This window comes from Prionailurus viverrinus, chromosome D1 (assembly GCF_022837055.1).
Source record: "Prionailurus viverrinus isolate Anna chromosome D1, UM_Priviv_1.0, whole genome shotgun sequence".
Taxonomy (NCBI): domain Eukaryota; kingdom Metazoa; phylum Chordata; class Mammalia; order Carnivora; family Felidae; genus Prionailurus; species Prionailurus viverrinus.
In genome coordinates this window covers 103,823,427-103,838,297 of record NC_062570.1, presented here as the reverse complement: position 1 = coordinate 103,838,297, position 14,871 = coordinate 103,823,427, and the positions used below count along the sequence as shown (strand labels likewise).

At 40.2% G+C, this 14,871-nt stretch overlaps 1 protein-coding gene and 1 pseudogene across 4 annotated transcripts in view; one reads left to right on the top strand and one right to left on the bottom strand.

Moving 5' to 3' along the window:
* Window positions 1–8,875, top strand: part of GLYATL2 (glycine-N-acyltransferase like 2) — a 70,262-nt gene extending 61,387 nt beyond the window's left edge. For 3 of the 4 annotated variants that reach the window (XM_047878481.1, XM_047878479.1, XM_047878480.1), the window contains 5 exons: window positions 950–1,067; window positions 2,196–2,303; window positions 4,517–4,643; window positions 4,737–4,908; window positions 8,180–8,875. In XM_047878481.1, coding sequence (XP_047734437.1) covers window positions 990–1,067; window positions 2,196–2,303; window positions 4,517–4,643; window positions 4,737–4,908; window positions 8,180–8,588 — 894 coding nt within the window. In that variant the 5' untranslated portion in view covers window positions 950–989 and the 3' untranslated portion in view covers window positions 8,589–8,875. The remainder of the gene's footprint in view (window positions 1–949; window positions 1,068–2,195; window positions 2,304–4,516; window positions 4,644–4,736; window positions 4,909–8,179) is intronic. The other variant, XM_047878482.1, reaches the window with a different exon arrangement.
* LOC125146581 (beta-enolase-like) overlaps window positions 1–14,671 on the bottom strand; it is a 42,645-nt pseudogene extending 27,974 nt beyond the window's left edge.
* Window positions 14,672–14,871: the final 200 nt, after the last annotated feature.

Below are 14,871 nucleotides of genomic sequence, written 5' to 3'. Positions count from 1 at the left end.
TCTGCCCAGTGATCCATAATTTAGATATGCCATCGTTAACTTAAGCATTCCTCTATAATGGATTTGGATCATTTCTACTTTTTAAAGTTTTACTTATTTAAGTAATCTCTACACCCAACATGGGGTATGAACTCATGATTCCGAGATCAACAGTCACATGTTTTTCTGACTGAGACAGAAAACACCCCATTTTGGAATAATTTCTAAATTTATAGTATCATAATACTGCAGTGAATTTCCTTATATTTACATATCTATAGATATCTATTATTGCTTCCTTGGGATGAGTTTTTAAAAGCAGAATTGTTGAATAAAAGGGTTTGCTCTATTTTTAAGATTTCTAGGGTATAATTCAAGTTTCTAGATTTTGCCAATTTATACTTGGGTAATTTCATTCCTGATCAACAAAATTTTCCTTCCTATGATTTTGTTCCTTAGGAAAAAGTGACTATACTCAATATAGTCTCTAGGACCTTTTCCGGAAGATTGCATTCTTTCATGATGTCTGAAAATACTACTGATCCTATGACAACATTAGCACAAGTGTTTCAATGCCCAGGGATCTCAGGGTCCCTTGGGATAGTTTTTCTGAAAAGATTCGTTGTTCTTCATTTGTATCTGGACAGCTGAAGACATTTGCTCCTCAGATTCTTGGCCTGATTTGAATCAAATCAAATAAAATCAAATCTCTCTCAAATCATATTTGTTTCACCAAATATGTTACGGTACTTTCCATGGAATTGTAGAAAGATCACCAATGAACCCTGAGTCTAGCTGCAGTTCCAGGCTTTAGTTTCTCACTTGCAAAATGAAAGGTTTGGACTTGAAAATTTCTAAAGCCCTTTATTTTTGGCAGTGTATGATGTCCTAGGTGATTTTTCCTTTCTCCTCTTGCTGGACACCTGTCTCATCTTTCCAGGTATTTTTGTTTGTATGTTTGTTTCCTTAGGTCATCTTCCTGGGAGAAGGAGGCTCAGGTGCTATACAATATGTTTGTGCTTCATGAATCCCAGAAGCTGCATATTCTGTATGAATCCCTGGAAAAGAGCATCCCTGAGTCCTTGAAGGTTAGAGAGTAGGGAGAAATCTGGGAGAGAGGGGTAAAGTGTGGGGATATAGGTTCAGGGCTCAGAACCTTCCAGGCAGATGGAAATACAAGTCTAAAGTCAGACTCCTTTGGCAAGGATGATCTTAATACCCATATCCAGACACTTACTTTACTCCTTCTCCTTCTCCTCTTTTATACATTGTTTGAATCCATTCTACTGCTATCTCTAGTGGAATTCCTTATCTGCTCCAGGCTATTACAATATCTGCCTTTCTACAATATTACTAGCTTACCTACACTTGGTAACTGGAGTCATCTATCTGACACAAATATGACCATACCACTCCCTTGTTTTAAACTTTCAGTAGTGGTCCATGTCCAAGGCACAAAAGTCCACACTCCTTAATTCTGAGGTTTATCACAAAATGTCCCAGCCTCTTCCGCTTAATCTCCCAACATGCCTCTTCCATATACCACATGCTACAATCACCCAGCCCTCAAAGCTCATCAGGGATGATATAATCTGCCACAACTTCAAGCACTCATGCATGCTTTTTCTCTCACCTGGAATTACTTGCCTTTCTTCTCTGCTTTGCCAGGAAAATATTTTACTTATCTCTGAAGACCGAATTCAAATATTACTTTATCTGTAAGTTTCCTACCACTCCTAGAGAGGTAGTGACTTTCCTCTCTGAGATCCCACACAACCATATGCATGCATCTATCAGAATATGTGTCTTATTATGATCAAACTATATACTTCCCCATCCTTGTAAACTTGAAGGCAGTGGCCATATCATACTCACCTTTGGATTTTCCACACTTGACACAAATCTGACACATAATATGTGCCAAAAATGGTATAGTATGAAATGAAAAAGATGGTATGAATTTTTAAAAAATGAATGAAAAAATGTCAGATGAGCCATTTCCTAATGATTCACTGATTAACTTAGATTTTTGTGGACCCTTCCTGGGCTTTTTTGCAGCATACTTCCTGATGGATAGTTCAGTGAGCCATCCTGAAAGCACTAGATTGATCTTGTCAAGTTCTCCTGTCTCCTGGCTTTATTGCCCATACCACCTCCAAGACCCTACCTCAAAGAAAAACTTCATCTCCTCCTGTTTTGATCTGTTGCTCTTGTAGGTATATGGTGCCATTTTCAACATTAAAAATAAAAATCCATTCAACATGGAGGTGCTGGTGGATGCCTGGCCAGATTATCAGATAGTCATTACTTGGCCTCAGAGAGAGGTGAGAGCACTAGTTACTGAATGCCAAGCCAGTCATGTTCAGGATGTTCTCTGTGTGTAAATGAGGGGGCTGAAGCTGAGAATCTTGGCATCCCCGATACATATAGATTTTGGAATGGCTGCTTGGATGGCTGCAGTGAAATAAGGCATGGGTATAAACCAAATGGCCAGTGATGCAGGGCTTATTAATAACATTGGGATCCCATCTGGTCAATTATTTTATTTTATTTTATTTTATTTTATTTTATTTTATTTTATTTTATTTTATTTTTATTTTATTATTTAGAGTGAGTGAGCACATGGGAGAAGGGCAGAGGGAGAGAGAGAGACAGAGAGACAGAGAGAGGGAAGAGAGAGTTCTAAAGCAGGCTCTACACTCATAGAGGTGCCAGACTTAGGGCTCAGTCTTGCAAAGTGTGAGATCATGACTTGAGCTGAAATCAAGAGTTGGTCGCTCAACCAACTGAGCCATGCAGGTGGCCCTGGTCAGTTCTTTTCCATTGAGATTCTAATCACAGGCATATACCTCAAGATGTTTGTGGCTGGAAATGGTTAGGAAATGTTTTGTTTTCCTTGGATCTGAATGAACATAATCCAATAACATTTGAATCAGTACTGGGTTTGAGATCTAAATCTGTCAAGTTGTGTGAGCATGGAAAGACTGCTGCTTTCTTCACTATAAAAAGTGAAGTTGACAGAAATTACTATGTCAGAGTATTGTTAAACTACAGATACATCATGTACAGTTGACCCTTGAACAATGCAGATGTTAGGGGCGCCAGCCCCCATTCAGTCAAAAATCTGCATATATTTCTTGACTTCCTCTAAAACTTAACTACTAATAGACTACTGTTGACTAGAAGACTTTATGATAGCATAGTCTATTAACACATATTTTGTATGTTACATGTATTATATATGTATTGTTACAACAAAGTAAGCTAGACAAAAGAAAATGTCCTTAAAATCATAAAGAAAATACACTTACCGAATTAAAAAAAAATGCTTGAAAGTGAACTCATGCAGTTCAAACCTGTGTTGTAGAGCCAACTGTCTATTTAATAAAAATGTCTTTCCCATCTTTCAGATTTGGGGAGTGTAAGTATTGAATCCCTTCCATCCCAGAGTTAAAATATCCCAGATAGGGGCGCCTGGGTGGCTCAGTCGGTTAAGCATCCAACTTCAGCTCAGCTCGTGATCTCGCAGTCTGTGAATTCAAGCCCCGTGTGGGGCTCTGTGCTGACAGCTTGGAGCCTGGAGCCTGCTTCAGATTCTGTGTCTCCCTCTCTCTGACCCTCCCCCGTTCATGCTCTGTCTCTCTGTGTCTCAAAAATAAACATTAAAAAAAAATTTAGCGGTGCCTGGGGGGCTCAGTCAGTTGGGCATCCAACTTCAGCTCAGGTCATGATCTCACAGTTCGTGGGTTCAAGCCCTGTGTCAGGCTCTGTGCTGACAGCTCAGAGCCTGGAGCCTGTTTCAGATTCTGTGTCTCCCTCTCTCTCTCTGCCTCTCCCCCGCTCAAGCTCTGTCTCTGTCTCTCTCAAAAAATTTTTTTTAATTTAAAAATTTTTAAAAATATCCCAGATATTTTAACCACTCCTCCCACACTTCTCCATTTACATAGTTATCAGGAGAATTAGAACCCAACCTTACCTGTAAAAACCCCCAGGGGAGTATCTGCTGCAGAAGGTGAGCAAGAATGCAGGGCAGTGAGAGACTGGGCTCTCCCCTCCAGGTGTTGCTGTGAACCCGCTGTGATGGCTCTTTCTAAAAGTCCTCTCTGTTCACTTGCACAGCAAGGGCCAGTCACCATGCTAGCACCAGAGTGCTGAGTCAGAATTAGCCCAGGCATGGCTTTCTCACAGACCCACAGTCTTGACTCCAACCCTGCTCCCATTATTTCTCCCTATAAGGTAGACACTCTCTCTTTTAGACCCTTAACACACCCTGCTGGTGCACCTCCCATCCCAGGCAAGAAAGGTCCTTAAGCACCATCCCAAGAGCAGGTGCCTTCAGGGTACCATCCAAAAGCGACCAGCATAAATCTGTGAATAGTGGTTCATTTCTCAAGGGATTCCAAGGCCATTTTCTGCCCACATCTCTGGGAAAAACAGAGGGTATCAAACAATGGAGTCTCCAGCGTTCTGGGCATATGCAAGAGCATTTTGTAAATTGTACTGCTGTGTAAATAAGGTTGACCGTTTGTTGTATCAGGAGATGAAGGATGACCTGGATCATTATACCAACACTTACCAAATCTTCACCAAAGCTCCTGACAAGTTAGAGGAAGTCCTGGCACAGCCCCAGCTTATCAATTGGGACCAAGTCTTCCAGATCCAAGGTAACTGATCTGAGTTAAGAAGCAAAGACCTCTGGTTCATTCACAGCAGATGTGGAAGGGGGCAGACAGTGGCTGTCTTTCTCTTCTCTCCAGGTTGCCAAGAGAGCTTGCAAGAGGCAATAAGAAAGATTTCGGCTTCAAAATCAGTGCGGGTGGATTACGTGAAGACGATACTCATTATGACAGAAATGCCGGTGGAACCCAATGATGACCAGGTGGATGTGATGGAGTCATTTAAAATGCCCAAAGTGGATGATGATACCAAGTGAGATTTTGCTTTTTGCTTCCCAAATTCCTGATAAGAAATCATTGAGTTGTCGTAAGGGCCAGACTTGGAAAGGCAAGATTTGAAACTAAATTATGGGGTACACAGTTGTAGGGGTAAAGGGAGGGAACTATATTAGCTGAGGTTTGCTGAGCATGGGCAGGGTCTTCATTAGATGAGGTTATTTCTATATATATATTTAACTCACTTGGAGCCTTCCTGGGAGGGTACAGGACATCATGGTGACATAGAGAATCTTTACTGAGATTATTTTCAATTTCTTGCAAAAATACTACATGCTAGGGGTGCCTGGGTGGCTCAGTCAGTTAGGCATCAGACTTTGGTTCAGGTTCATGGGTTCAAGCCCAGTGTTGGGCTGTGTGCTGACAGCTCGGAGCCTGGAGCCTGCTTCAGATTCTGTGTCTCCCTTTCTCTGCCCCTCCCCTGCTTGTGCTCTGTCTCTCTGTCTCTGTCTCTCTCCCTCTCTCAAAAATAATAAATAAACATTAAAAAAAATACTGCATACTATACCCAGTATACAAGCATTCAAAGTAAAAAGTGAAAGTTTGCCCACTTAGATTCTCTGCAATCTTTCTTTCAGGTGTAAATTTTTTCTTTAAGTTTATTTATTTATTTTGAGAGAGTGAGCAAGAACAGGGGATGGGCAGAGAGAGAGGTAAAGAGAGAGAATTCCAAGCAGGCTCTGCAGTGTCAGTGCAGAGCCCAACATGGGACTTGAACTCATGAACTATGAGATCATGACCTGAGCCGAAGTCAGATGCTTAACTGACTGAGCCACCCAGGCGCCCCCAGGTGTAAATATTCTTAATATTAGTGTGTATGCTTTTAGTACTTTGTGTGTATGAATTGGTTTTGTTGTTTTCCTTTTTCTTTTGTTTTTACAACATAGGAAATTATTGTACTGCAACCTTTCTCATTCAATATGTTATATAAACCTTTCATGTAAGCTCATATGGGCATCTTCATGTATTTTGGCAGCTGCATAGATTTCCATAAGAGGGAGATGCACAATTATGTATTCCCATATTAACACACTTTTGATTTATCTCCAGTTCTTCCTAATAACAAAAATTCTACAAGAAATGTCTTCGTAAACAGATCATTGCACAAGTTGTATAAATATTTCTGAAAGATAAATCCTGGAGTTGGAATTGTTGGGTGACATAATGTATATATTAAATGGAAGATATTCTCAAATTGGATTTTAAGACTTTGATACATTTATTTAAAAATTTTTTTAATGTTTATTCATTTTGAGAGCCAGGGAGAGTGTGAGCAGGGGAGGGGCAGAGAGAGAGAGGGAGACAGAATCCGAAGCAGGCTCCAGGCTCTGAGCTGTCAGCACAGAGCCCAATGCAGGGCTTGAACTCATGAACCTGAGAGGTGATGACCTGAGCTGAAATCGGATGCTTAACTGACTGAGCCATGCAGGCGCCCCAAGACTTTGATAAAATCAATATGTGATAGCATAACGTAGAAACAACCAAAGTGTCCATCAATAGGAATGCAGGTCAATTCATTATGGTATAATCCAGACAAAAGAATAATATGCAGCCATTAACAAGAAGGAATCAGCTCTATAGGAACTAATATGGAAAGAATTCCAAAATATAATGCTAAGTAAAAAACACAACAAATAGAATAATATATACAGTATGCTATCATAGTATGTAAACATCTTAAATTGCATCAAACAACTCTGGAAGGTTACATAAATATATTGCATTCCTGGTAGACTTTAGAGAAGGTAACTGGATAATAGGAGATCAAAGAAAAAAGAAAGAATTATTTTTCATTAATATCCATTTATGCTGTATAATTATATTGCTAATTCAAAAAATAAAATAAAATCAAAACATATGCTCACACATGCAACTAATTTAGCCAGGAGATTGGGGCGCCTGGGTGGCGCAGTCGGTTAAGCGTCCGACTTCAGCCAGGTCACGATCTCGCGGTCCGTGAGTTTGAGCCCCGCGTCAGGCTCTGGGCTGATGGCTCAGAGCCTGGAGCCTGTTTCCGATTCTGTGTCTCCCTCTCTCTCTGCCCCTCCCCCATTCATGTTCTGTCTCTCTCTGTCCCAAAAATAAATAAACGTTGAAAAAAAAAATTAAAAAAAAAAATTTAGCCAGGAGAGCCAACAATATTCAAATCTTGCTGTGGCCCAGCTGTGTTCCCATGAGAATCTTAGAAGAAACATATGCATAGGGAAAAGTGGTAAATGGGGATTCAATAATACTGTAACTCTGAAAATCTGGAATGGAGTACCTGCCCTAAGGTGATCTTTCTTTCCTCTAAACCCAAATGCATATCTTGATATCTTGCCAGCCTCAGTTTGGCTCTGCCACAAGACAAGGTCAGGTGAGATGCTTGAGATCTCTGAAGAAGCAGGGCCAGGAAAGGTCAGGCAGGCAAAGAGAAAAGAAGGCCCCACCCATGTGTGGACAATTTAGTGTGCAGCAACCCCACTTACTGGCAGACATAAAGTGACCTTAAAACTGATGAATTCCTGAAAACTCTTTCTCCCGGGGAGCAGATAGTTGAAACTTCTTTGGGCTCTTCCATCTGTCCCAACCTCCCCTACCCACAGAGGATGTGATTCTGATTTTGCAGATGAGAAGACTCAGTCTCAGATAACTTGTCCAGTGAGAGAATCAGGATGAAATCCTATTGTTATCACCAAAAAATCTGATATTCTTTTCCTGTATTGGTGCTTGTTAAATTTCATTTTTGGTACTTTCCTAGAGGTATGTGGTGATGGGCTTTGGGACACATGAAGCTTAAGATCAACATGGCTCTCATCTTCCGGTGATACACGTTTTTTGGAAATATCTGTTGAAAGAAGTATTACCTTGTGTCTTTAGATATTTTGTGGGAGAGAATTCAAACTACATATTTCACACATGCATCTTTGAACAAAATTGAGGACTGCTCTGGTGTATCTATAGCCTTCCTCTTTTAAGACATATGCTTATCTTCTTCCTTGGGATAAATGGTTAGACTTTTCTGAGATGTACTGTACTATATGATGCTAACTCTCTGTTATGAAATGTATCATTAAGTACATAGGATGATAGCCCTCTTAATTATTTGGGAACATTTTCAAGGGGACAAAGAATTAGTTTTTTGTCCACCTGTTTCCTCTTCTAGGCTGTGGGATCCTCAAGGAAAGGATTGGTGTCATATTCATTTTCTACAATCCTGGTGTTTTGTAAATGTTGGCTGAATAAATGCACATTTTTTTTCTTTACAGGAAAGGAAGCTTTCAGAACATTTCCTTGGATCCCTCCCATGCAGGGCTTGTGAATGAACAGTGGGCATTCGGGAAAAATGATAGGAGCTTGAAATATATTGAACGCTGCCTCCAGAATTTTCCAGGATTTGGTGTGCTGGGTCCAGAGGGGCGCCTTATCTCTTGGATTGTGATGGAACAGTCCTGTGAGATGAGAATGGGCTACACTGTCCCTGAATACCGAAAGCACGGCTATATGAAGAAAACCAGTGTTCACCTTATGAATTATGTTATTCAGAAAAAAGTGCCATGTTATTTTCATGTGTCAGAACATAAAGAAGAATACAATCAGGCACTGAGGGATCTGAAGTTTAAGGCTGCTTCTTGTGGTTGGCATCAGTGGAAATGCAGTCCTGAGAAATATTGTTGATTAGTGCCATTTTCTATTGCAAGCCTTCCTCATCAGTGAAAAAAAGTATTAGTTCACATACAATCATGATAATTTGTATTAGCACAAAAACATCCAATTATTTTGGTTCCGTGCATTACTTAACCCACGCTTGTACAACATTTTTGTCTTCCTCCACATTACAGAGAACTAGAAGCTTGAACTTTCCGTGTTAGGTTTTTCCTTTATGGTGACAGACATTTCAGAATTAAAATCATCCAATGTCAATCATTAGTGCCAAGATAACCCTTTCAGAGCAACATTTTCCTCTTTGAAGTCTTCTTTCATGAAAGTCTACTACTTTTTCATGCTTCTATGTTTAAGAATAAAAAGACTGTTTTGAGAAGTGTGTCCTCTGGTATTCTCTTCCTCCTCTGACAAAATTTTCCAAAGGACCCTTGAAAAGCCCTCAGCTTTTGATCCTGCATGCCCTCTCAAGAGTTTTGAGATATTTTACTGAATTAAATTATGTAGCCATCAGTGAACATTTGGTTTTCTGATTGGCTTTTAATCACAGGGGCTGGGTAGGTTGACTTGTGTGTCTTAACTTCATATTTTCAATATGACTTTTCTGTTCTGTATGGTTTCCTATTGTTGTTGGGAAATCGAAGTGTCAGCAAGGTCAGTACCTTCTGGAGTTTGGAGGGGAGAATCCATTTTCTGGTCTTTTCCAGCTTGAATAAGCTGCCCTCATGCCTTGGCTGTGGTCCGGCATCCCTTTGCTCCCACTATTTCTGTTTTCCCCCTGTACCCTTCATCTCTTTCCATGTCCCTCTCACAAGGACACTTGTCAGTAAACTCAGAACCCACTTGGGTAAGTCAGGATAGTCTTCCCATCTCAAGATCTTTATTTGATCACATCAGCAAAGTCCTTATTACAATATAATTTAACATTTGAAGCTTCTAGGCATTAGGAGCTGCTATCATTGGGGGCCATTATCCAGTCTACCATATATGAGTGTCAGGTCTATGTTACTCTATGAGCAAAGTCACCACATACGTTCAGAACTCATATGTTCTCAGTCAGAGACTGACTAGCATTTGTATATCTTAGGTCCATATTCATGGGAGAACTTACTCTAGTTTGAACCCTGTGTCTATCAAAAATTCTATCAACTATGACTTAGAGGTCAAGGCCATGTACAAACATTGATATGGAGGGCCCATTCATATAAGGGATTTGGGGACAAAGGCACCACAGATAATGTTTACTTAAATCTAAGTAAAAAAGAACCAACATCTTCATCTTGAAAATGCCCTTAGTGCTTGAAAATAGATGCCCACCCAGGTTGGTAAAAAATCATAGAGTCACACATTAACAATAGACAAAGGCCTTAACAGCCCTGTGACTCCATGAGCAGCATTCTCTGAGCAGAGATAGGCTTCCAGCCACCCTACCTATACACTAAGGTAACACCTTAGGAATTCAGATTCCTTCTGGACACCACTTTTCCTGCCCTAATTTACACTCCAGAACTGACTGGGTCCTTCCTTGTAATCAATCTCTGTGGCAGCCACAACTCATCTTGGCTGTAGAACAGAAAGTAGAAAGCTCTTATTCAAGACAGTGTCAAAGGAATCAGAGACACAATAAAATGAGGGAGAAAGGGCACATGTTAATAATAGCTTATATCTAGATCCTACTTAACAGGTTCCAGGCTGCATTCTACGTGCTTGGCACACTTTAACTCACTTGGAGCTCACAACTGCTCTGAGAGGCAGGCATGGTTACTGCAGAAGAGAAAAGCAGGGGGCGCCTGGGTAGCTCAGTTGGTTAAGTGTTCGCAGTTCATGTGATCAACCCCACGTTGGGCTCTGCACTGACAGCATGGAGCCTGCTTGGGATTCTCTCTCTCTCCCTCTCTCTCTCTCTGCCCCTCCCCCTCCAAAACTAAAAAAAAAATTTTTTTTTAATTTTTTTTATTTTATTTATTTTTTATTTTTTTATTTTATTATTTTTTTATGAAATTTATTGACAAATTGGTTTCCAAACAACACCCAGTGCTCATCCCAAAAGGTGCCCTCCTCAATACCCATCACCCACCCTCTCCTCCCTCCCACCCCCCATCAACCCTCAGTTTTAACAGTCTCTTATGCTTTGGCTCTCTCCCATTCTAACCTCTTTTTTTTTTTTCCTTTCCCTCCCCCATGGGTTCCTGTTAAGTTTATCAGGATCCACATAAGAGTGAAACCATATGATATCTGTCTTTCTCTGTATGGCTTATTTCACTTAGCATCACACTCTCCAGTTCCATCCACCTTGCTACAAAAGGCCATATTTCATTTTTTCTCATTGCCACGTAATATTCCATTGTGTATATAAACCACAATTTCTTTATGCATTCATCAGTTGATGGACATTTAGGCTCTTTCCATAATTTGGCTATTGTTGAGAGTACTGCTATGAACATTGGGGTACAAGTGCCCCTATGCATCAGTACTCCTGTATCCCTTGGATAAATTCCTAGCAGTGCTATTGCTGGGTCATAGGGTAGGTCTATTTTTAATTTTCTGAGGAACCTCCACACTGCTTTCCAGAGCGGCTGCACCAATTTGCAGTCCCACCAACAGTGCAAGAGGGTTCCCATTTCTCCACATCCTCTCCAGCATCTATAGTCTCCTGATTTGTTCATTTTGGCCACTCTGACTGGCATGAGGTGATACCTGAGTGTGGTTTTGATTTGTATTTCCCTGATAAGGAGCGACGCTGAACATCTTTTCATGTGCCTGTTGGCCATCCGGATGTCTTCTTTAGAGAAGTGTCTATTCATGTTTTCTGCCCATTTCTTCACTGGGTTATTTGTTTTTCGGGTGTGGAGTTTGGTGAGCTCTTTATAGATTTTGGATACTAGCCCTTTGTCCGATATGTCATTTGCGAATATCTTTTCCCATTCCGTTGGTTGCCTTTTAGTTTTGTTGGTTGTTTCCTTTGCTGTGCAGAAGCTTTTCATCTTCATAAGGTCCCAGTAATTCACTTTTGCTTTTAATTCCCTTGCCTTTGGGGATGTGTCGAGTAAGAGATTGCTACGGCTGAGGTCAGAGAGGTCTTTTCCTGCTTTCTCCTCTAAGGTTTTGATGGTTTCCTGTCTCACATGTAGGTCCTTTATCCATTTTGAGTTTATTTTTGTGAATGGTGTGAGAAAGTGGTCTAGTTTCAACCTTCTGCATGTTGCTGTCCAGTTCTCCCAGCACCATTTGTTAAAGAGGCTGTCTTTTTTCCATTGGATGTTCTTTCCTGCTTTGTTAAAGATGAGTTGGCCATACGTTTGTGGGTCTAGTTCTGGGGTTTCTATTCTATTCCATTGGTCTATGTGTCTGTTTTTGTGCCAATACCATGCTGTCTTGATGATGACAGCTTTGTAGTAGAGGCTAAAGTCTGGGATTGTGATGCCTCCTGCTTTGGTCTTCTTCTTCAAAATTCCTTTGGCTATTCGGGGCCTTTTGTGGTTCCATACAAATTTTAGGATTGCTTCTTCTAGTTTCGAGAAGAATGCTGGTGCAATTTTGATTGGGATTGCATTGAATGTGTAGATAGCTTTGGGTAGTATTGACATTTTGACAATATTTATTTTTCCAATCCATGAGCAGGGAATGTCTTTCAATTTCTTTAAATCTTCTTCAATTTCCTTCATAAACTTTCTATAGTTTTCAGCATACAGATCCTTTACATCTTTGGTTAGATTTATTCCTAGGTATTTTATGCTTCTTGGTGCAATTGTGAATGGGATCAGTTTCTTTATTTGTCTTTCTGTTGCTTCATTGTTAGTGTATAAGACTGCAACTGATTTCTGTACATTGATTTTGTATCCTGCAACTTTGCTGAATTCATGTATCAGTTCTAGCAGATTTTTGGTGGAGTCTATCGGATTTTCCATGTATAATATCATGTCATCTGCAAAAAGCGAAAGCTTGACTTCATCTTTGCCAATTTTGATGCCTTTGATTTCCTTTTGTTGTCTGATTGCTGATGCTAGAACTTCCAGCACTATGTTAAACAGCAGCGGTGAGAGTGGGCATCCTTGTCGTGTTCCTGATCTCAGGGAAAAAGCTCTCAGTTTTTCCCCGTTGAGGATGATGTTAGCTGTGGGCTTTTCATAAATGGCTTTTATGATCTTTAAGTATGTTCCTTCTATCCCGAATTTCTCAAGGGTTTTTATTAAGAAAGGGTGCTGGATTTTGTCGAAGGCCTTTTCTGCATCGATTGACAGGATCAGAAGAGAAAACCACACTAGAGAGTGTTACATCTTTGTCTAAGGCCCAGGCCACCCAACTATAATAGCCAACTCAGGAACTGAATTGAGTTTGTGTGGCTCCCAAGCTGGTACTCTTAACCTCTGGGCTATCACCTATGACAAATGGCTAAGGCTTAATAAACACTGACAAATAAGCTGACATATGGATTCCTGTCCGCTGTCTGTTTTCTTATCTGTAATTGGAAAGTATGCAGTGGCCTTAAATATAGTCACAATGTTAACCATCACCACTACCTACACCAAAATTTTTCATCATCTTCATCACGAGCTCTGGACCCATTAAACAATAACATCCCATTTCCTTGTCCCCCAGCTCCTGGTAAACTTTATTCTACTTTCAGTCTTTATTAATTTGCCTGTTCTAGATACCACATATAAGTGGAATTGTACAACATCTGTCCTTCCGTGTCTGCCTTATTTTACTTAACAATGCTCTCAAAGTCTATCCATGTTGTAGCATCCATCAAAACTTCATTCTTTTTATGCCTATATGATATTCCATTGTATGTATATACCACATTTTGTTTATCATTCATCTGTTGACGGTTATTTATTTGGGTTGTTTGCACCTTTTGGCCATTGTGACTCATGCTGCTGTGAACATGGGTGTTACAAATTATCTGCTTGAATTCCTGCTTTCAGTTCTTTGGGGTATATAACAAATGGCTAAGACTTAATAAACACTGACAAATGAGCTGAGGTATGGGTTCATACTAGAAGTGAAACTGCTGGATCTTCAGTAGTTCTGTTTAACTTTTTTCCCCTAGTTTTTTTGAGATATAATTAACTCACAGTACCATATGAGTTTAGGGTGTGTATAAAATGAATGGCTTACCTATATTGTGAAATGATTACCACAGTAAGTTTTAGTAACATCCGTCATCTCACAGAGATACAAAAAGAAAAAGGTAAAGAAAAGGATGTAATTTTCCTTGTGATGAGAAATTTTAGTGTTTACTATCTTAACAACTTTCTCCTATACCATACAGTGGTGTTAACTATAGTTTTAGTGAAAATCTCTATCACAATTTATGTGATGGCCAAGCTCCAAAGCCCGTGCACACAGTGAAAATGGCCCATTATTAAAAATCCCCTTGAATGGACAAACCCAGGGTTAAGGCATTTATAGGACAGTTTCAGGAAATTCAACATTACTTGGAAATTAGAAAATAATTAGAGGAAAAGATGTTGGGAAGAACAGGCAACCATGAGAGAAGAGATGTTTCTCATGGAAAGAATGGAAGGAGTTTGTTTCAAGAGATGGAAGGAAATCAGCTCCCAGAGCTGACATGGAAATAGCAGTATTGAGGAGAGTTCTAGTCAGACCAGTGGGTTTTAGACATATTTATGAGCCCTGGGCTAGTACTTTAAATCCCTCTGTGTCTCAATTTTCTCAGATGTGAAATGGGAATCAGCCTCCTCCAGACATTGTTTGCTCAGCACAGTGCCTAGTACATAACAAGCACTCAATGCACTATTATTAGTGCAAATGTTTCAAGTTTTTTTAAAACAAACACCTGTTGCATGCCTACTATGTGCCAAGCAGTGTTTTAGGCTCTCTGGGCTTAAGAGTGGACACACTGCCTCCATGAACAGAGCCTTTTCTCTTTAATCTCCTCATATTCATTTTGTTTGAAATCCTGGCTCTGTGACCTAATGGACAAGGACAGGTCTGGATCCATAGATGTGGAGTGAGGGAGAAGTGACAGTTACTTCACACTTCCCCTGCTCTATTCTCCACATCATTCAGGAGATGACAGATCATTTAAATTTCTACACCAACACCTACCACATCTTCATCAGGGCATCCTGGAAACTCCAGTAAATCCTGGATTCTCACAGGGTCGTCATCTGAAACAAGCTTCCAAATGCAGGGTAACCAGATGGATGGATGAAGAAGAGTCCTCCAGCTCCATCTTGGGGTTTGCTCAAATTGTGGATTGTGAGTGGATTGCCACCTGCCATAGACTGTAAAGGCTGACAGTGTGTGGAGCTTAATGTTGAGATATAAC